At 39.3% G+C, this 21,425-nt stretch overlaps 1 protein-coding gene across 2 annotated transcripts in view; it reads left to right on the top strand.

Annotated features, from left to right (window-relative positions):
- nrg2b (neuregulin 2b) overlaps positions 1-21,425 on the top strand; it is a 69,530-nt gene that overhangs the window by 36,316 nt on the left and 11,789 nt on the right. For both annotated transcript variants that reach the window (XM_017722731.2, XM_017722730.2), the window contains exons 3-4: positions 1,986-2,104; positions 16,930-17,050. In XM_017722731.2, coding sequence (XP_017578220.1) covers positions 1,986-2,104; positions 16,930-17,050 — 240 coding nt within the window. The remainder of the gene's footprint in view (positions 1-1,985; positions 2,105-16,929; positions 17,051-21,425) is intronic.

The following is a 21,425-nucleotide window of genomic DNA, read 5'->3' as shown; positions in this document are numbered from 1 at the left end:
GGGGGGCAATGTAGGGTGATATTTCTGAGTGTGTTCTCAGAAGAGAGCGATCTTTAACATGTCTCTCTCTCTTTCTGCTGCTCCACTGGAGAAAGTGCTGATGTGCAGGCTTCTAAGTGAACCAGATCACTCTAACAGGATTGCCTGTTCACTGCTCTCTTGTGTAATATGCAAGGGTGTGTGTGCGCTCTTGTGTGTGTGTGTGTGTGTGTGTGTGTGTGTGTGTGTGTGTGTGTGTGTGTGTGTGTGTGTGTGTGCACCTGAAGCCATAGCGCAGACATATACACGTACACATTTTCTGATGAAGTGAGAGTGAGAGCAGAGTGACGTGGGAGAATGGAATGTCGTAGTAGAGGTTATATGGGGCCAGTGTATAACGGCAGAAGATTTACTGTAGTCAGTGCGATCATACTCTCCACACAGCTTTCCATCAAGCTCATTAAAACTCCCAATGCCACTGATGATTCGTCCACATGCAGGCCCCCACGGGGAGAACAGAGTTATAATATGAACATCAGCCTGAAACTTTCATTGCCTAAGTGCTAGAACAGGCACTGGAACACGGTCTCCATCTAATCTTACAGAGTGGTAATGCATTAGTCCATACCTCGTGTAGATTTATGAGCATATAGTGAACCAATAATGATATACACAAGGCCATACATCTTTGTTAAAAAGCTGAATTGAGTGAACAGGAAAAACCTGCTGTTGTGCAACACTGTAGATTGAGCTGGATGAGTATAATGTAAGGAAAATCTTTTTTTTTTTTCATTCTAAATTCAAGGTCTTTACATTCTGCTGAGCTGCATTGAGTTTTTCTCATATACAGCTGAGTAGTCTTACATACTAATGATGTTTATGGTGCAGATAGTGTTGTGACTAAAGTGCATGACCTTAATTTAAGATAAAAGATACTCTGTGACAGGAAGAACTTTGTTAAACAAGCATCCAAATGTGTATAGAACAACATACGGTACAGCTCAGGAAACTTAATGGTGATTCTTCTTTGACTCTTTAGGAGAAGTAGTAATACCTAATGTTTAGCTTGGTGTGTAGGCAGCATTTGCACACAGACGAGTCCATTCTCAATGCTTTTATATCGTCTGGATGCAGTAACAACAGAACTCACTCCTCCTTTCTTACTTTCTTTTGTCTCAGCTTATCAGTACAGAGAGCCACTGTATAATGGGGCAGAGTAATCAAACATCATCCTTTCTAAAGACATATGAAGATGAGGGTTTGCACTGAATTATGTTCAAATTATAAAACATATGATTGTCAGTTTCATTGTTACAGTAACGTTAGACAAAAAACAAGAAAACAAGATGGCCCAGATAAAATGATAATAGTTACTCACATCATCAAAACGAAGAAGGCTCTTAGTATTGAATGAGAAATAGTTAAGTATCTGTTTTTTACCTAGAAATAAACATCATATCTGGGCAAATTTAAGCACAATGTATCATTGAGATCTTTATAAAACTCAAGAGGAGACATGAGATTTTTTTCTCAAGAAAAATATCCGAGCAGCAGGTAAAAGTTTTCTTAATCTTTTCATCTGATCTAATTGTTATGTCGGAGAAACAGCAGAGATATGAAGGAGATCTCTTTTTTCTTTGCTATGGGTAAGAAAAATCAACATCAAATTAAGATTTTTTTAAATTGTGTGTGATGCTTAGAACAGCACAGATTTGGTTCCACTTCTCATTGACACTCCTCTGACATGGCATGATTCTGTATGGAAATATTATACTCCACCACAAGCACAACTGATTTACATGAATATGTAAATCAGTGTATTCATTAGCTGTACCAGATACTGGATTGTATCTACAAATACCATTATTGGCATGACAAAGTTTAATTGGGTGGAGGTTGTTATTGTTGTGTTGACAGTGGAGGTCCACCACCTGCTGTCTTACCAGAAGTAAAGCATTCACTGACAGGCTTACCAATGTATCTTCACCTCTTGTCCTCCCATGCAGGAAAAACTCAAAGATTCAGATCAGCCGAGTGAGACTGGAAGATTCTGGGAACTATACGTGCGTAGCTGAAAACTCGCTGGGCAAGGAGAACTCCACCAGCTACATCAACGTCCAAAGCAGTAAGAGCAGAACCCTTATCCAGTCGAACCCTCACACTAGGGGCTTGGCTGATTCAAGCATTATTGGGGTTGTTGACTATTCTTAAAGCACCCGAGTGGAAAAGAATGTCTGAGTTGTCACATCTTCCCATAAAAGTGTGGATATCTCAGCTAATCAGAATGACTTTGTTATGCTGGTAGATTAGGGTTAGCTTGCATTTGCTGTTTGGAGTGTGTACGTTATGTCTGTAAAACTGTAGCCTTGGCGCTTTATCCTGGGGCCTACTGTTTAGTGTATAGTTAGCCAATAATGATATACACAAGGCCATACAGCTTTATTAAACAGCTGAAGTGAAACTTCTGTGAGGCTGTTGTGTAACCCTACATGGACCTGAGTGAATGATCTTAAGTAGTACTTGGAGCCATTCTGGGCACTGATGTGGGTTGCAGCTTGTACATTTGGTGTGTATTAGGGGTATAAAAATGCCTTAATTCATCATGACATGTTGAGCTGAAGGTGGTGATTTTTAAATGTTTAATCTATTATAATATAATTGATTATAATAATATTTAGCAAAGCATGTGCAGATTTTGGTCAAACGTTCTTGGCCTATTTTCAAAAGTAAAAAGCTTGGTGTATGACTCTACTGTCCTGAAATAGACAGTAAATCATGGGTCATTACTGTGTATTCAGTCTATTTTTAAAAATAATCCTGAATCTAAGTAATCAGATCAAAACCTTCTTAAAGGATCCAGTCCTCCCTTCTAATTAGTGAATTCAGCTACTTTAAAGTACATCCATTGCTGACATGGGTTAAATTGATCATTGGCAAAATAATGATTAACACGCTTCTCAATCATCAGTCAAGATCATCTCAGTGTGCAACTTCCTCTATCAAGTAAAGGGAAAACTTCTCCTAACAAACTTGCTGTGAGAACAGCGGTAGCTTTAACTTAGTCAGATTTATTTGACTAAGAAGTGGTGGAAAGGTTTCATCTGGAGGGTGATGTTTTATTTCTTTCCCCGAAGCTGAAATAGTTTGTCTATGTGCAACACATCGCTTACGTTTCACTAACTATTAACACAACTATTAACAGGCAGACAAATGCTGGCTCTAAGATAAACTAAACTTTATGAGGGATATTGCATTTGCTAAATTATTTGTCTGGTTTGATGTTTTGTTTCTTTTTTTGTTTGCTTTAAATTCATATATTGTCAGTTCGTAAACATGTATGTCTGCACCGAACATCTTGTACAGCCATTTTAACTGTTTCAGTTGTACTCTCTGCTTCTAAGAGCCTGTTTACAACTTGCATTAACCTGTGTTTTATGTACAGTTCATATCTGGATGTACTTTGTGTGGACTCCATTTCCATTAGATTTTCATTAAAATATATCTCTAGTTTCACCACGTAAGATAGTGAACATGATCCAATGACCGAAAACGCCTTCTGATACAAGGTGTAAACAGACCCTAAATTTTCTTTGTGCTACCAGGTGGCCTGAGCTGAAATATTGACAGATGTTGCAACTTTCACTAAAGGTAGCAAGTCCTGCTTACCTTAGTTACGTTCTTTTTCATTATTTTAATGGGTATTTGATCTTTGGCCAGGTAACGATTCATTGCAGACTAATGATCAGTAGAAGTTTCAAAATAAGCATGCCTAGTACCATCTGCATGGTATGATATTGGAGCCCAAACCCACTACTGTACTTCAGGCTGAGTGGTGCTGCAGGATCTGAAACCTGAGCCCTTGCAGGCACTAACAGGAATGGTTTATCACAGTTACAGTTTTACAGTGCTTTGCTTTGTTCCTAAGTGCTTGAGTTGATCGACAGAAAACGCCATGCTTGAATAAACTGCTGTTTTTCACATCTGTAATACTTATTTATTAGCAGTACATTTTTGTGGAATTGCTGACTGTACCTGCCAGAGAACAGCATCCATCCTCCTTTGATCAACCGATAGCCCAGACGCTCTAAATTTCCTCTTGTTAGACAAGAGAGGAGTTAGAGTGAGCAGGAGAAAATGCAGCCTCACTTTATCTGGACAGTCCACTATAGTCCCCTATAGATTATCTACAGGTGTTGTCCTTAACAAGCTATCTACTGAAAGTTGATTCTGAACAGTGCTGGGGTTAGGGTTAGGATTTAGGTCGAGGTTAGGGCTAGGATTTAGACCAGGGTTAGGGCTAGAATCAGGGTGACGGTTGGGTTTAGGTTTGGGTTGAAGTTAAGGGTAGAGTTAGGATTAGAGCCAGGTATACAATTAAAGAAAATGATGGTCATATAAGTAGATATTTAGTTGAACATGAAAGTAAAAAATACGTGAGTGTGTGTGAAACCTGCTACAGAAAAAAATCGCTCATTAGAAAACAAACCAAATCCAGCACATGAAAAACCCCATATTTTGTCAGGCTGCTTCGGGCTTGGCTTGGGTAGCAGACCTCTAGTTACACCCTTAGGTTTTAACCATCTTTTAGGATAATAATACTGACTAATTTTGTGCCAGTGCTGCTCTCACTCCCAAGTTTCTGTGTTTTGTCTTGCTTGAACTGTGATGCAGTGGAGCTGTGTTCTCTGGAGTGATGGAGCTTCATCCAGTACTTTTGGGATGAGTTTGTGGTTTAGAAATAATCCTCCAACATCAGGACCTGACCTCAGTAATGCTCTTGCCAAATGCAATCAGATGCTCACCAATAATGTTTTAACATCTAGTGTAAAGCCTTCCCAGAACAGCAGAGGCTGTTAGTGCAGCTAAGCAGGGACAAACTTCATATTAATACTTTGAATTTCAGAAGAAACATTGCATTGGATGAGCAAATGTTCCACAAACTGTTAGAAATATAGTGCATGTAGTTCATGTTTATAAACACAGAATTCCTGAGGCTCTATGTGCCTGCAGTCTGCTGGTTAATGTGCCTGCCTCTCAGGCCAGAGATCAATGGAGATCGATCGGACGAGGCTGGTTACAGCACAGATGCAGAACTGTGGGAAACATAGGCTGAGGAGGAGAAATGTGGAGCTGAAACTGTGTTAGGTGCTGAACAGGCACTGGAGACGAATACTGGAATTAAGGGGAAAAAGACAAATAGAGAGGGAGAAGAAAGGGAGGGAAATACAGAGAAAGAGAGGGCATTGACTATGGGAACGTGTCATCTAGTATCCCTCCACTCTGTTTTTCTGATAGATATTTATGTGGAACTGTTGTGTACTGTCAGTGTGATTGTGATCCTTCTGCTATTGTCTGTCTCTCAGTTTGGAGATGATACAGTAGAAGCTTCAGAAAAACATAAAATTACTTGCTGCATGTCTTTCCATTCTCCCTCTCTCTTCTCTCGCTCTCCTCTCTCACTGTTTCTTCACTTCTCTCTCTCTCTCTGCCTGTAGCCCTTTTATTTCTCTTTTATCTCTCTGTCTAATTTCTCTCCTCTCCTTACCCTTCCTCATTTTTATCTCCAATGCTATAATTTATGTGTTTCTCTTTTTAACGATGCTAGTGTGTTTTATAATCATATTGTGGTTTGGTCTTTACATTGATTTCTTTCTCTTACGCATGTGAAGTGTACATATTGCTTTTTGCTGTATTTTTACGTGAGCTAACAATGCTTTAACTGAGTTAATGTATAGAGCAACTCTTTCTGCTATAGCCACACTGCACTAGTCATACCTCTCAGTGTTGCCTCATCTCTCTGGAGCCTCCCTGATTTCTAGATGTGTGTGTGTGTGTGTGTGTGTGTAGTGTAAGAGTATTTGTGGCAATGAGGGTGCAGAGCTCTGGAGCCTCTCTGATTTCTAAATGTGTGTGTGTGTGTGTGCGTGTGTGTGTGGTGTAAGAGTATTTGTGGCAATGAGGGTGCAGAGCTCTGGAGCCTCCCTGATTTCTAGATGTGTGTGTGTGTGTGTGTGTGTGTGTGTGTGTGTGTGTGTGTGTGTGTGTGTGTGTGTGTGTGTGTGTGTGTGTGTGTTGCTGCACTCTGCTGTGATTGCAGAAGAGGTCAGTCATGGTCCATTGTTCTTAAAGGACTAAAGGACTACCCTTGATTCAGAATCTTGTGTCCTCTCTTAGTTTCTCTCTTATTTGCTCTTCCATCCAGCTTTATATTTTCAGTGGCATCAGGCAGACCGAGCTGACAAATAGTAGGAACATAGTGCCTTTACATGCTGAGGCTGATCTTTAGAGAAAGAGATAGACAGTGTGTGTGTGTGTGTGTGTGTGTGTGTGTGTGTGTGTGTGTGTGTGTGTGTGTGTGTGAGATGTATAGAGCAAGAAGACTCTCTTCCATTCTAAGGGGTAATTGGGGTCATTAATAATGTGAGCTCTGCTCTGCAGTTTAGTTCATTGCTAAAGGTTAAAACTGTGTGCATGAGTGTGAGCGTGCTTGAGAGAAAGAGCGAGGGGGAGAGAGACAGAAAGAGAGAGAGAGAAAGAGAGAGAGAGAGGGATGGCTGGGATGGTTCTCAGTTCTTAATGAAGATAAACAGTGTCATTTTGGCACATTCTGCACTCTAGGAGCAGACAGCATTTTTGGCCATAACTTTGCAGATATCCAGTTATATATAACAACACAGACACCAACACAGCACAGACAGAGAGAGAGAGAGAGAGAGAGTGAGAGAGAATGAGTGGGTAAAGGCAGGGGAGAGCTTTTTATCAAAGTGTAGTGTTTGTCGTGGGCAGAGGGGAGGGGTGGCCAATATGATGATATTTATGAGTATATTATATATTACACTCATCTGTACTGACCAATTGCATTTTTGTTAGTTAGCACTGTTTTACTTTATTTAGTGCAGTATGTAACATGTCTAATAAAATAACTGTATTCATAGTTTTTAGATTGTTTTTTATTGAATGCTTATTTCTCTGTTCCAACTAAATAAACCTCAGTAAAACAAAATATTGAAATTAACATTGTTATTGTAAAATATCTAAATAAAAAAGTATGTGTTATTACTAAAAGTACTCCAGAAAACACCATTTTTGTGCCCTATAGAGGTGGCATGCAGCCATGACAAGTTGCCATGCAGAAATGGTTGATTATTGGAGGAGAACTTTAGTAGTGTTGATTGTTCATTCAAGGTGGGAAAGGCAGGATGATGATCTAAGTCAGGGGTGTCAAACTCAATCACTAAATGGGCCATATTAAAAAATCTCAGCAAATCCATGGGCCACCTGTTTTTTTTTTTTTCATTTTTGCTTAACATTTTGTCATTACCTGAGCGGACCATTGTTTGTTCAAAATGTGTCAAAACTACAACAGCAAAATAGGCATTTAATACCTATTCTAATTGAATTCTAAATAAAAATTGTATTGGGTAGTTTTTTTAACTGCCTATTTGCTTAAACTTAGACACCAGGCACCTTTTCTTTTTGGATAACTGTTGGCCCATGATTGTTGCTGTGGGAAGGGGGTCAGAATACACACTATGATGCAGCGCATGCTGGGGACTATAGTGCATCTCAGGGTAAAACAGGCTAATAAGATTAGAATATTAAAATAATTTTGCAGGCTGAATAGGACTGTGTCAGGGGCCTGATTTGGTCAATGGGCCTTGTGTTTGGCACATGGGCCCTAAACTAGTTTTAATTTTTAGTTTAAAAAACTGGGTATGCCTGGACCACAAACATAAACCATTCGGATCAACATCTGGTTCATATCTCAGCTGCAATCGATGGCAAATATTGGGAGAATTGACCTCTTGATGGGACGTGGCCATTTCATGTTTGTTCCATTGAAAACAACGGAATGTTCAGTCTGTCATTGTCTGCTTGCAATCAATATGTATATGCATATGCATAAGAAGAGAAAATATGCATTCTCTCAACTTTCTGATGGGCCAAATCAAATGTCCTGACAGGCCGGAGGGGTCACTAGAGCAGAGCTTTGCAGAATTATGGTGCACTGGGGCTGAGTTTGTGTGTTTGTATGTGTATGTATGTTTGTGTGCTACTTAGAATAGGAAATCAGCTGCCACAATACAGCGACCTTGAGGACAGGTCATTTAGGAGGCGTGCGTGTGTGTGTGATGTGAGACGCAGATGGGCTTTGAATGCTGAGTTCTCTCACTGCTACAAGCATGCCAAGGGTCTGTCAGAAATATGAGCCAAATGATCTTAATGTGAAAGACACACACACACACACACGTACTCACACGTATACACAAATCTGTCTAAGCACATTTCTGCAGCGCCTCAGCATTTCAAATCTGTCAACTGCAATCTCCATACAACCTACAGTACAACCAGCAATCTGCTGCTCACACTTCATAAAAATGACCTAAGGGCTACAACACACACACACACACACACACACACACATACACCCTCACTCTCTCTTTCAAACACATACGCACCCACAAATTTGTTTTTTGCTTCATCTGCCTCTTCTCTCTCACTCTGTTAGGATTTTGTGCTCACATTTTCTCTTTAGACCAGTGAACCAGTGAGCAGTAAATGGAATGAAACTGATGCCTGTGTATTGCATCAGACTCATACTGCACACACCCTAACACAGAAGGGTGCCGCTATAAGTACACACACACTAGGGCTGTACAGTGTCATAGCTTTGCTTCCATTTGTTATTAAAAAAATATTATGTGCAAAGATATGTATTAATGCACTGTTTTGTATTACTATTATTGAGTTTTTTTTTATAAAGTATCTCATGTAGAAGACAGTGAGGTCCCCCAGTATCTAACAGCGCATAAACTAGCCCTAGATTTACTTTAGCCTTAGCTTGGGGTGTAAGAATACACTCAGCCCACAAATAAATTCCTGTTACTATGCTGGGTTCATGATTCAATATACTTTGAACAATTTTAAATTGAAATAAAAAATTATTAACAAATCTACAGCTGGGAGATTAGAGGAGCAGACCATCTGACATGAACATGCTGGAGTGGGTTGGCTCTGGTTGTTTGCATATTGAACTAGAATGGCGTAAACTGGCCTTATTGCTTTCCATGTTGCCATTGAAGTTAATATAACAAAGATGTCTGACAAATCACAGGAGCACTTTTCTTATTGTACTCTTGCATAGAGAGTTTTGAGATTTTGTTGCTATTACTAAGTGCTATGCAAATAAAGATTTATCATTTGTTATTATTGCTTTAAATCACCAGATAAGAAAATCTTATTTGCAATAAGAGGTTGGTATATGGTGGAGACAAGAGTTGAACAATGAATTCGGAGTACGTCTCTCCCTACTCGTCCAGCCTGTATCTTTCACATTCTTCCCTGTATCTTGAAAAACTATTGTTTATACCACTTTCTCTCTGCACTCTATCTTTCGACTCCCTTTCCACCCCCCTATCTCTCTCTCTCTCTCTATCTCTCTCATTCCTTCCCACTTTTTATCTGTCTTATCTTTTTCCTTCCGCTTGTCCTTCCTCACCCCATTATTCCTTTTTCCATTCCTCTTCTTTCATCCACTGAAGGACTTGTGTCCTCTCCTCTCTGTGCCCTTGTGGCCTACTCTCTGAGTGCACATGACTTTCAAAGGCCACTGAGCAGCCAGTGGTTCAGTTTGATTATAAAAAGTACATTTTAAAATTATATACATATTTTATATTATTATTATTAATAATAATAATATTAATATTAATATACTTAAGCATAATTTGTAGCATGTACAAAGTTTGAATGTCTGAGACTTTTATTAATTATATTTGTGCATAATTTATTAAATATTATTATAATCAGTTAAAATCTATTCTAACTTTCCATAATCTATGCAGGTGAATTACCACCAGTACATCCATATATCATCCATCAGTGCATTTTTACACCCCTTGCATCACTTGCATCAACCCCCTGCAGTGACTCGTGGTCCTCCTCAGCTGAGACCCTCTCACACTCTGTCCCTTTCCTCTGTCTATATCTCTTTCTCTGGGTGTGAGTCATGGCTGTCCTGCCTGTCCCCATCCATCCATCAGTAGAGAGATGCATCTAATGGAGCTAATATACGCTGGAGAGAGAAGCGGGCTGCGCACCAGACAGCATATGTACAGGCAGGCAGAGATGACTCTATCCCGCAGTGGAAATATGAGCCGATTAAGCTTCCTGAATTGTTACATTTTGCTTACATAGGCTCCTGTTTTTTATGTCGAATGTGGTTTTGAAGTTAAGGTAGAGACACGGACATCTGCTCTTACAGCCACGCGCTCTCTGGACACTGATATTAGGCCGAAGATGAGCAGTGCTCTCACACTCCCTTTCTACCATTCTCTGTTTGAACAGTGCTTGACCTTTAGCAGAGAGATGTTATTGTAAGACAGAAGGCTCTCTCTCTCTCTCTCTCTCTCTCTCTCTCTCCCTCTCTTTTCTCTCAGCCGTACAGTGCAGTGTGTAGTGGTGTGTTGATGTATTCATTAGCTCATTAGGCTGAGATTGTTCTGTCTGTCTTCTCATGTTCGTCGGGCTCAGTGCAGTACTCGCGGCCCTGCTCTGCTGAGACACACCTGCCAATCACACCTGCTGCTTCATTTATTCATGAAGCTCTTCCACATGCATGCTCATTCTCACACACAAATAAATGTACATTGACAAGCACACACAAATTAGGGATTAATTTTAATGTTTGAGAATGTGTAAGTTCATGAATGTGTTTCCGTTTGCCAAAAAAAAAAAGTTTCTGCTGAGATTATTCTAGAACTGTGGCTTAGTTTTTTACGTGAGAGCACTGGTGATGCACAAAAATTTGGAATCACGCAGAGGAATACATTTCAGAACATGTTTTATTATTCGAGAATAGCCAAGGGAAACTTGTAGGTTTTTGTGTTGGGTAACATAATGGAGACTCAGATATGCTGATGAGCTAAAACACAGATAACCAGTGATAAAAGCTACACTATCTCTGCCTTCTCAGTCATGCCCATAACAGCATGTCTAAGTCTAACATAACATTCTTACAAGCATGAGCAAAATATTCACATTTTTACAGTTTCATTTAAACTTCACATCAACATTTCACTGAAACACAACGAGCAATTACCCAAAAAATGATTTCAGTATTTGAAGCCTGGCACCTCAAACAGTTAACCGAGTATTCAGGTAAAAAATACAAACACACACACACACACACACATACACATGCACACATACACACAGGCTGCACACAAATGAACAAACAACTCCAAAACACATACACACGCACTGCAGGCAGAGCTCCCAGCAGCACCTGTGTGTAGGAGGAGGTAGTTCACTGTGAGCAGCTGTATCTGGAGATGTAGTCAGTTGTATTAATACTAAACCCTTCAGAGATTACACTAATGCACTTTCAGTCTGCAATATTCTCTCTCTCTCTCTCACACACACACACACACACACACACACTCTCCATCTGCAGAGTCAGCCTCCTGAAGGTAGTGACAGTTAAACAACTTGTGCAGTTTGAGTGTGAGTGCAGTGCACTACCAAACATTACATTTTCCGCACTGTTGTGTGTTCCCTTGTTGAAACTGTCTGAGTGTGTATGTCATATTAAAGGCCAGTTCTGCTTCTTGAAACCTTGTGTGGACAGCCTTGGTGAGCATAGCTTCTGGAGCTAATTCTAGAACCAGATTTACTACACAAGTTGTGGTTTCAGGAATACTATCTAGTGATTGGAGGAACACGGCCTTCTGAAGCTTTAACCAATTGAACCAAACGCTGAGTGTATGTACATGCACTCAGTAATCTGATCATAATCAGATTTCTGCAGTATTCATTCTGATTATTCAAATGGTCATGTAAACAGTACACTCTGATTGCTTAGATTGGAGTAAGGTCTAGAAATCCAATTAAGAAATCCAATAAAATGAGCTGGATTTTAGCTCAGTTATCAGATTTCTCGGTGCATGTAACCTCTGACTCAGATTTCTTTGAGATTTCTCAGTCTGTGCATGTGCAAAAACAGATAGGGGTACCGGAAATAAGCAAGCAGTGTTGCTGCGAGATGGCAGCAAAACACTTTTGGAGCATTGCTGAAACCAACTACACCAACTACAATTAATATTTTTAATATCTTCTGAATGATGTATGTTTGTATTTTCAGGTAAAGTGGTACAATGTTTTTAAAAAATCTGAGCCGTTAAGTTTGAGGTTTACATTTTGTTTACGTTACGTCTTCTGTTAGTTTATTGGTTTGTGGCAAAGCAGAAATCTGATAACTGCCTGACTCATATAGACCCAGTGTTTCCCCATTATCAGATTACCCAAGTGCATATAAATATGTTGATCGCAGTACTGACAAAATCTGATTTTCTATAGGTATCAGATTGTTAAGTGCATGTAAACACAATCACTGTTTCAGTATGCTCAAAACATCACATGCTGACAACATTTAAGTTTAAATGTTTAATTCTAGTTAAATTTAAATCTAGTTAAAGGCCTTTAAATGCATTGTGAAAACTTGTAAAGTCATTAAGCTTAAGTACTCGTTTGTCTTATACGTTCTATGTAGCATTTTATTTAATTTCATCTTATGTAGACAAGGTTAAAAGTAACCTTTATATAGTTACATTTTGATCATTTTCTCTGTATCATTTGTGTACAAGAATAAATTGTCTGACAGAAGTATAGGTTACTTTTTAGAATTTAGAACCATTTGCCAACTGTGTTCTGCACACTGTGGAATCAGACCTCCACATTTAACCCATCCGTGCAGTGAAACACCCACATACATGCACACTAGTGAACACACACACTAGGGGGCAGTGAGCACACTTGCCCAGAGCGTTGGGCAGCCCTGTCCATGGTGCCCAGGGAGCAATTGTGGGTTAGGTGCTTTGCTCAAGGGCACTTCAGTCATGGACTGTCAGCCAAGGGGATTGAACCAGCGACCTTCCGATCACAGGGCTGGTTCCCTAACATACAGCACACGACTGCCCCACTATTATTATTATTATTATTATTATTATTATATACACTATGATCTGTATTGAATCAAATGAACTTCTTCATTTGTCTTAGTTTACTAGATTTCTAGATTTTCTAGCAAATAAAGGCACATCTGGATAGCTGCAGAAAATGGGAATCACTAATTGGTGCTCAGATTATTTGAGCAAGCCCATTGGTATGAACCTAAGTTAAGGCAAATAATATAAATAGTTGGTGTATTAGTCAGATGAGTTTACTATGGGATCATGCCCTCAATATCCAAACATCAAAGCTTCAGAACATTTTGAAATCATGTTCAAAATATTGCAAGAAAGCTTTATTTGCTGTAATCACAGCAGTGTCCCATTTGAACATGATATTTATGTTACATTTTGAACTGCTGTTTCGTTTACATCCATCACAGTGGTCAAAGCATCTTAGCAGCACTAACGCTGGCTCCTAACACTTGATGCATGCTGCTAAACTGGCACATGCTAGATGCTGCAGGAAAGCAGGCCATTAATGCTATTGAAAGGGTTATTTATACTCTGGGCTTCTGTAGTTACAGTCTAGGATACGAGAGCTCTCTTCAGTTCTTTAGATCCAGCAGAAAGTAGCTGAAACAAACAGTGTAGTGTGATCTCTTGAGAATAGTCAGAACTGCTGGTGTGGCTTCTTAGGCAGTTCATGTTTAGTATTACTCCATGCCTATGAAAAATGTACCTCTGAACTAGTTTAGGGAGGCTATTGCTTGTTAGGCAGTGTGCTGTCTGGCAACCATATGTAGGCCTGGGATGTGGGCAGTGTGGTGGAACATCAGGGAGCTGGATAAGCCTCCAGGGTTCCTGTTGGTTGAATTGGTGGATGAAGCATGAGCGTTTGTGTTTTTCTTGTTTGAGAGGCTATAGTTTTCAGTTTCCATTTCTGTTAAACAAACCATTTCATTTATGCATGAGTTGTATTCTGTTTAATTCACATCAGTTTCTGAGGTCACTAGAATAAACTGTCATAGACATCATGAGTTAAATGAATTGATTAGTATTTGGTCATGGAGAAGCCAAACTATACTCCCCCTTTCAGTGTCCTTATTGACTTGCTCTCGCCATTTATTCCTGGGGGAATCGCCAAATATATCTTGAGGGCTATTCTATTACAGTATTAGCTTAAGTAAATTGTGATAGATGACCGTTTGGAGGGACAAAGGATCAATTTAACAAAAAAGTTAAAATACCTTGAAAAAAAAATATCAAAATGCTGCACATTTTGCAGGATCTTTTTCTGTTTTTATATTGAGAAATATAGGTAGAAATATAAAAAAATAAGTAATGCTGTGAAATTTTTTTTTTTTTGCTGTTTTACATTACTTACAAATCTCATATTTAAGTCATCTGTGGATACCCTAAAAATAAATTTCCCTTATAAATCATAATCGCTAAAATGAAATATTTTTATTTATTTTTTAATTTTTGAGTTTTACAGATGACAGTCAATCCATTAGAAGCAAAGCCAATTCCTGCACTTTTATAGGATATTACAGTGTACTGCTGAAGTAGTAAATCCTATTTTTGTAATTGTCGTGTGTTTATAGAGCCACAATACATAAGCACAACTGTTGGATTATAAAACAGCTTAAGACTTTATAATTCATATGAATAAATGGTTATTTTAATGTCTATTTGCAGAAATATCTGGCAAAACAACTGTCAGTGTCAGTCATAGAAATGGTAAAATGCTGTTTTTGTAAGTATACAGATAACTATTAATATATGAACCTTTAGGCTCCTGAGAGGCACAAATGTCTAATGTTCAGGAGAGTCCAGCCAGCCTGTACTCTCTGGCTATTAAAATCTTTTAACCAGACATTTTTTATGTTTATACATTTTACATTTAACGTTTCACTGTAAATATATTTAGATTTAAACTGTTATTTAAATATTTTCTTTTTTAACTTTTTTTCTTTATTTTTACTTTTTTACTTTTATTTACAGTGCACTATAACACTGTACCAAAACTAGAACATTGAAGATGCTGTGTGAAAATTGGGATTTATGTAGCAAACTACTTCATCTATTAGATAACTGCTGCATGTGACAGCTAGTTAGCAAGCTAAGGACCACGGCTAGCAGCAACAAAGAAGGCTAGCACACTATGGTTCATTCAGAATGTGAAATTAAGCCAGACAAAGTGAACATATGTTAATATGTTAATAAGTGCTGTCAGATCAATTGTATAACTTTACAAGAGAATGACAAAACATTCTTTTCTTTTAATGTGAGTCAATACAACCAGACTTTTTCCAAGTCATTTTGGGTCAATTGTTTTGGTAATGAAATTTACACACAATGTTAAGAGCAACAAGCATTTTCTAATCATGTCAAAAACTGAAAAATGATCAAAATTGAGATACCAGGTTTTGTTCCGACAGCAGCGATATACAAAAACTAGCTAATTAGCTCACTGAGGCTTGCTGGGAACCAAGGGCTAGTGTGTTCTTATTAAAAATCTGCTCCTCATTGCCCCCTCCTCCCCTGCAAGTGGCCACGTTTGTAATGTAAGTGCTATGCACTTCCAAGTCATGAAGTCAAGTCAGTGAGGAATGTTAAAGACATCACTGAAGTGCAGAGATAATGTTGGACTTTGGCTGATATCTTATGTGTGGACTGTGTTTCAGGTGGTCTGTTTAGGAAATCAGGAAAATCAGTTTTATAAGTGAAGAAAATGAGATTTCAGTTGCAGAGGTGTCACATTTTACTTCTTCACTATATTAAAGGAATGGTGTTTAGATGTGTATTAATGGCATGATGTCCTGCTTAGAGTTCACACACACATCATCTAAACCACCTATCCTTCTGGGTTGCAGTGGGGAGCTGGAGCCTATCCCAGCTGTCATTGGGCAGAAGGCAGGATAAACCTGAACAGGTCACCAGTCCATCACTAAGCAGACAGACATACACACCTAGGGGCAATTTAGCATGTCCAATTGGCCTGACTTCACATCTTTGTACTATGGGAGGAAACCCATACAGACACAGGGAGAACATCCAAACTCCACAAAGAAATGACCCTGGTCGCCCGGCTGGGAATCGAACCCAGGCCATTCTCGCTGTGAGGCGACAGCGCTACCCACTGGTCTCACCCTCAGTTAGGCTCCAAGGCCTTATGTTCACTCCACTGGTATAGTAATGACTCAGTAAGATGTCTTCTTGCTGACTTTGTTGTGATTTGGAAAGATTGTTGTCTAGTTGTCAGACTTGGGTGAAGCTGATGGGTATTTCAATGATGAAGCATTATGTGTGACAGTTGCTCATATGAGAAGAAAAGAGAGGGAAATGGGCTTGTGGTATCTTGCTGTTTGTTTTGAACTATGGAACGTTGTGTGTCTCTGTACTCTAGCTCGTACCTTGCTTGGTTAATTAGTTCTTCTCTGTAGGGGATGTTCCCCAGCACTCCATAATTAGTGCTCTTTTTCTTTTTTCTCATTGTCTCACTGTACTGAAGAAGTTTTTAGCATGCAAGTTGTAAAGCTCACTCTCTCTCTCTCTCTCTCTCTCTCTCTCTCTCTCTTTCCCTCTCTCTCCATGAGCAGACATATAAACTCTGTTCTGTCACAGTTTTGCTTTGCCCGGTACTGAGGATACAAAATACCACATGTGGATGGTATACTCTCTGACCTGATGCCATATTTTTGTTCTGACAAATTTTTGGTAACAATTTTTAAATTTTTAACCTTATTCTGTTAAAAAATATGGTGCCATATGTCATATGGAAGCGATAATAAATACAGAAAGATTAACACTGTTTTCATCAGTAGTATTGTGAGCTGTTTGATATGCATTTTTCTTCTTTTTCCTTTTTTTTTTTTGCCTCGTGGTAAGTTGCATTTTCATCTTCATAATTCAGTGAGTTTTCATCCACCCTGTTACACAACTTTGCCCACACATGCTGATGGTTGTATCTGTGTGTGTCTGTCTGTGTGTTTCTCTACAGTAACAACCACGCTGTCTCCGGGCTCCAGCCATGCCAGGAAGTGCAATGAGACGGAGAAGGCATACTGTGTCAACGGTGGTGACTGTTATTTCATACACGGTATAAACCAGCTGTCCTGCAAGTGAGTCACACCCATCCTGCAGCGCCAAGTCCTACTCACTACAACCACATGCAGACTCGGCATCTCACCTACACATGTTACTGTGGCTTCTAGGATTTGAATCTGCTGTTCATATAAGCTGTGTGTAGTTATTCAAGACGTTTCACCTAACTTTGTTTCTTGCATTAGGATTAAAGGCACTGCTCTTCCAATAGTCAGATTCCTGACTCCTCTGAGCCCAAATGTAGTCAGTCAGACATATTTATTGCATGGAGATTGCTTCTTTAGTTCTGGGCTGGGGTTACAAGGCTTATAGCTGCAAGGTTAGCATTGTGCAAACTGTATGCTTCAATCATCACACTTGCCTCAACCCACGTAGGGTTGTTAGGTAATCTCAAACAGAATGTGTATGTGCATGATGCTAACTTGGCTGGCTGCAACCTTCTATTGCTTGTCAGCTCCTTCTCAAAACTGAAGTAGTCTTCCTTCTTAGCTGAATCATGTTTAACTTATTGTTGTCTAATGGAGTCTGTTTTCTGATGTTAAATCTGGATGTTATTTCTATACCTATTCTCTCTTTGGTACTACAATAACTATGTCTACTTGCATTAAATAGTCTAAGAAACTGGGCTAAACCAAGACCTTTAGGCCTAGTTCCACTTCTTATTTTTACCCCCACCCCTTGTTTTCGAGTGTAACCTTGCCCCTTAGAAATGAGTTGCAAGGGGTAGTGGTTTAAATCTTCCCCTATGAAATGGGACCCTCAAATAAAGAAGAACACTAGTTCATTATCAGGCTACTAGTGGTGCTCTTTTGGTGACCCGGCCAGTCTGCAGTGATAGCAGAGGAGCAGTAAAGCGAACTCAGTGAACTTGCTGCTGGCCTTTAGTTAAATTTAGGGCATCATATGCTTTCAAAGAGGGGGGATGTGATAATTATTTATTATCACCCACCCGTAATTTATTGGTGATATGAAGCTGAATTCAGCTATTTGCCAGCTTCTCATTCTAATTTTTCTGTTCCACCTTAACTGGAGCAGCAGTTAAATTCTGGTGCTTCAGACATTAGTACTGCTGTACTATTTAAGGTGGAACGGGAAATTTATGACATTAAACTAAGACAATACAAAGGTTATTGTAATTTTCTGATGGAGAAAATACTTTATATTTGTGGGTTTTTTGGGCACTTGTGCAGCTATCTACATCATCTAGGTCCGTGCAGCCCTAACATTTCGCCCTACCCCACTATATCAACAAAACTCAGGATACCCTACCTCTAGGTGTGAACATACGAAACGGGAGGGCTAAGGGCCAAGTGGTAGGGGACAGGGGTGAAATGGTATTGGGCCTTACAAGAGCTGTATACAAGACTATGCGCGCCAGCATGGTCTGATTTTTTTACCGTGAAACTTTCATGACACACATATTCCATACCTTTTCAAAACATGTTTTTTTTCTCCTTCTGCCTAAATATCAAATTATGTCTGTTTTAAAAAAAATGTTTCACATTGAATATGTCTTTTCCTCTCGGCAAGAGTCCTTGAGAAAGCCACACAATGACCCAAAAGCTATGTCATGAGCCAGTGGAGCTATCTTAGCCTTTTCATGTCTAAATCTGTCTTAAATCGTCCGACCATCGTCAGCCTAGCCAAGCTTAGGTCGAATAAGACCTTATTCAGACTATTACAGTTGAGACTCATATTGATTAATGCACTAATAAGACAATTATATCTTAGTCAGACCAATATTTAACTGTTGGCATATATGTAAACATAGTTATTGTTTCAAAGATCCAATTATCCTACTGTTATAGGGACGTACATTATATTTGGGTGAGTCTTTGACCAACTGGATCAAATGACTCATGGAGATGACAAAGCAGTTTCAAATGGACAAAACAAAGTGATTACATATTCTTGTTATTATCACTGTCCCAGTGGAATCAAATAACTATCTTTTTGGTTGATTTTATTTAGTTTAATCAGGACTGAGTGCTCTGGGAACCTAAAAATAACAGGATAGGCTCCCAAGTGGTGCAACCGTCTAAGCGTTGGCCCTATCATCAGGAGATCGCGAGTTCAATCCCTGATGATGCTACAGCCATCTTTAGCCGTGAGTCCAAGAGAGCACAATTGGCCTCACTCTCTTTGGGTGGGTAGGAAGGCCCCCTTCTCCTCCCATCACTCAATGCAGTGCTAGTCAGCGCAGGCGTCTCTTAGCTGACGTAACGGATCTTGCGGTTGGCACTTTTCTCTGAGCGCGTTCGGCTGTCCCATGGCGTCATGTGAGCGGCAGTTAGAAAAGAAGCAGTGGCTGGATTCGCAGGTCTCGGAAGAAGCCTATGCTAGCCGTCACCCTCCTAGCGTTGATGGCATCCTGTGATTGGGGAAGTCCTAACTAGTGGGTGGAATTGGAGACAATTAAATTGGGGAGAAAAATCAGGTAGAAATCCAAAAAAAAAAAAACAGGACTTTTTTTTTAAATAGACTTTGTCACCTGATCAGCTGTTGTTTCAGGACATTCGGGGTCTTCTAGGGGCAGTGATGATGTGTCCGTGTGCTTGCAAAGGAGCTTAAGACACTTTAGACAGAGGCTCCTGAGTTCAGTAGGGCCCAGTACTGCATTTCATGCTTCCAGAGGGAGATAGAACAGAGGAGACAGTGAAATCAGTTGCCTGATCTGAGAGATGGAAAGAGGGGAAAAAACAGACAAAAGGTCTGCTGCTTTCTCTGTTACCCCTGTTTCTTCCACGCTACACTGCCGGGAAGGGAACTGAAGGTGATGCACTGCTTTACCTTTAGTAGTCATGTCGGAGCAGATGGGTCAGTTTTACGATGCGTCCAGCCTCATTGTGGCTGGTGATTAAGTGCAGGGTCTCTCTGGGAATGCTGCACATTAACTCTACTGTGCAGTCGATATTCTTTACTCACTGCATAGGCAGTTATGCTAGTTGGAGCTATTTGGGTTAATGAATATGTTTAAGAAGGGCAATATTCTGATTTGATTTATGAATATTTCATGTGGCTTGGGAATTGTTTTGTGAAATGTAATATTAATTCTAAGAGGGTCACAAATGTTACCTTAAAATGTGTGCGCATGTGTGCGCATAAGCACATGCTGTTTCTGTGTTTATATGTGTGACCAGCAACCATTGAACCAAATTAAATGCAGCAGCTCCATTAACGTCTGCAGTAAATTCTGCAGAAAGATATAATGGGGGAATTCTGTGCTTTTAAAAACTCTTGGTTTCTAAATTATAAATTATAGAAATTCCCAAGGTAAGGAAGCTTCTAAAAACATTACACAGCTTTTAGGGAATCTCTTTTTTCCCCAGACACACTATGACATCATCATGTTAACGTCATCCTATAAACATTTCACTAAATGTTGGGTTGAATGTTAAATTGATAGCGTATGAGCACTGCTGAGAGTAGTGCAGTTTGAATAGATTAACTACAGTGAACCACTTAGCTAAAGATTTCTGAATGTGGTATCATTAGACTAATGTAACTAATGTGAACCACATCACACCTGGAGACAAACACTGCTCTACCCTCCCAGACACCCCCATCCCCATAGCCTGTTTTGACCACACTGAAACCACTCCATCGTTTCAGTCTGATACGTCTTCTGAACAAGATCAACTTGATTAAATATGACTGGCCAGAATAATTTGAAGACTTAGGTTTTGTTTGTAATGTTTGTATCAAATTCTCTGTTTAGGGTTTTTAAAACTTTTTTTTCTATACCACAAAAATTGCTTTTCATCAGCCTTTAAAAAGAGGCCTTTAACAAGAACTGTTATATTTTATGGAAAATGTTAAAATATATATATATATTTTTTTTTTTGAAATGGTCATAATTTCATGTTACCTTGCTTAAGAGTGCTATAAGCTGCACCACGTTCCAAGCAGTTACTGAAGCATGAGAGCACTTTAAATTACTTAAAGAAATATTCATTGCAATGTTTGTGATGAAGGCTTGGCTTCACATAGAGGCATTTGAGGTTTGATAAATCATCTCAGATGTGTAAGTATAATGATGCCTATCCAAGTGCCACTAGTCTTAGCAGCTTGAACTGTATTTGAACGAGAGGGCTAAAATCACTGCTTCTGTAGCAGCAAACATCATGGAGGTATGTGCTCTTCAGCCCCAGTAGCAATACATTGTTGCCGCCTACTGGATATATTATGAACTGCAGTGATAAATTTAAAGGTATAAGTAATTATGAAACAAATATTGCTGTTTTAAGAGGTTTAGGATTTTGAAAATGTGCATTCAAGTACTCAGAAAAATCAATATTGTAAATTGCATTTTGGGCCAACCCTAGTGTTAAAGTGTTTACATGTTTGTTTAAATGACCTGTACTATACACTCTTGTTTCCATCTTCAACAGA

This window comes from Pygocentrus nattereri, chromosome 8 (genome assembly GCF_015220715.1).
Source record: "Pygocentrus nattereri isolate fPygNat1 chromosome 8, fPygNat1.pri, whole genome shotgun sequence".
NCBI classification, from domain to species: Eukaryota; Metazoa; Chordata; class Actinopteri; order Characiformes; family Serrasalmidae; genus Pygocentrus; species Pygocentrus nattereri.
The sequence above is the reverse complement of the archived record's forward strand: the minus strand, read 5'-3'. Positions and strand labels throughout refer to the sequence as shown.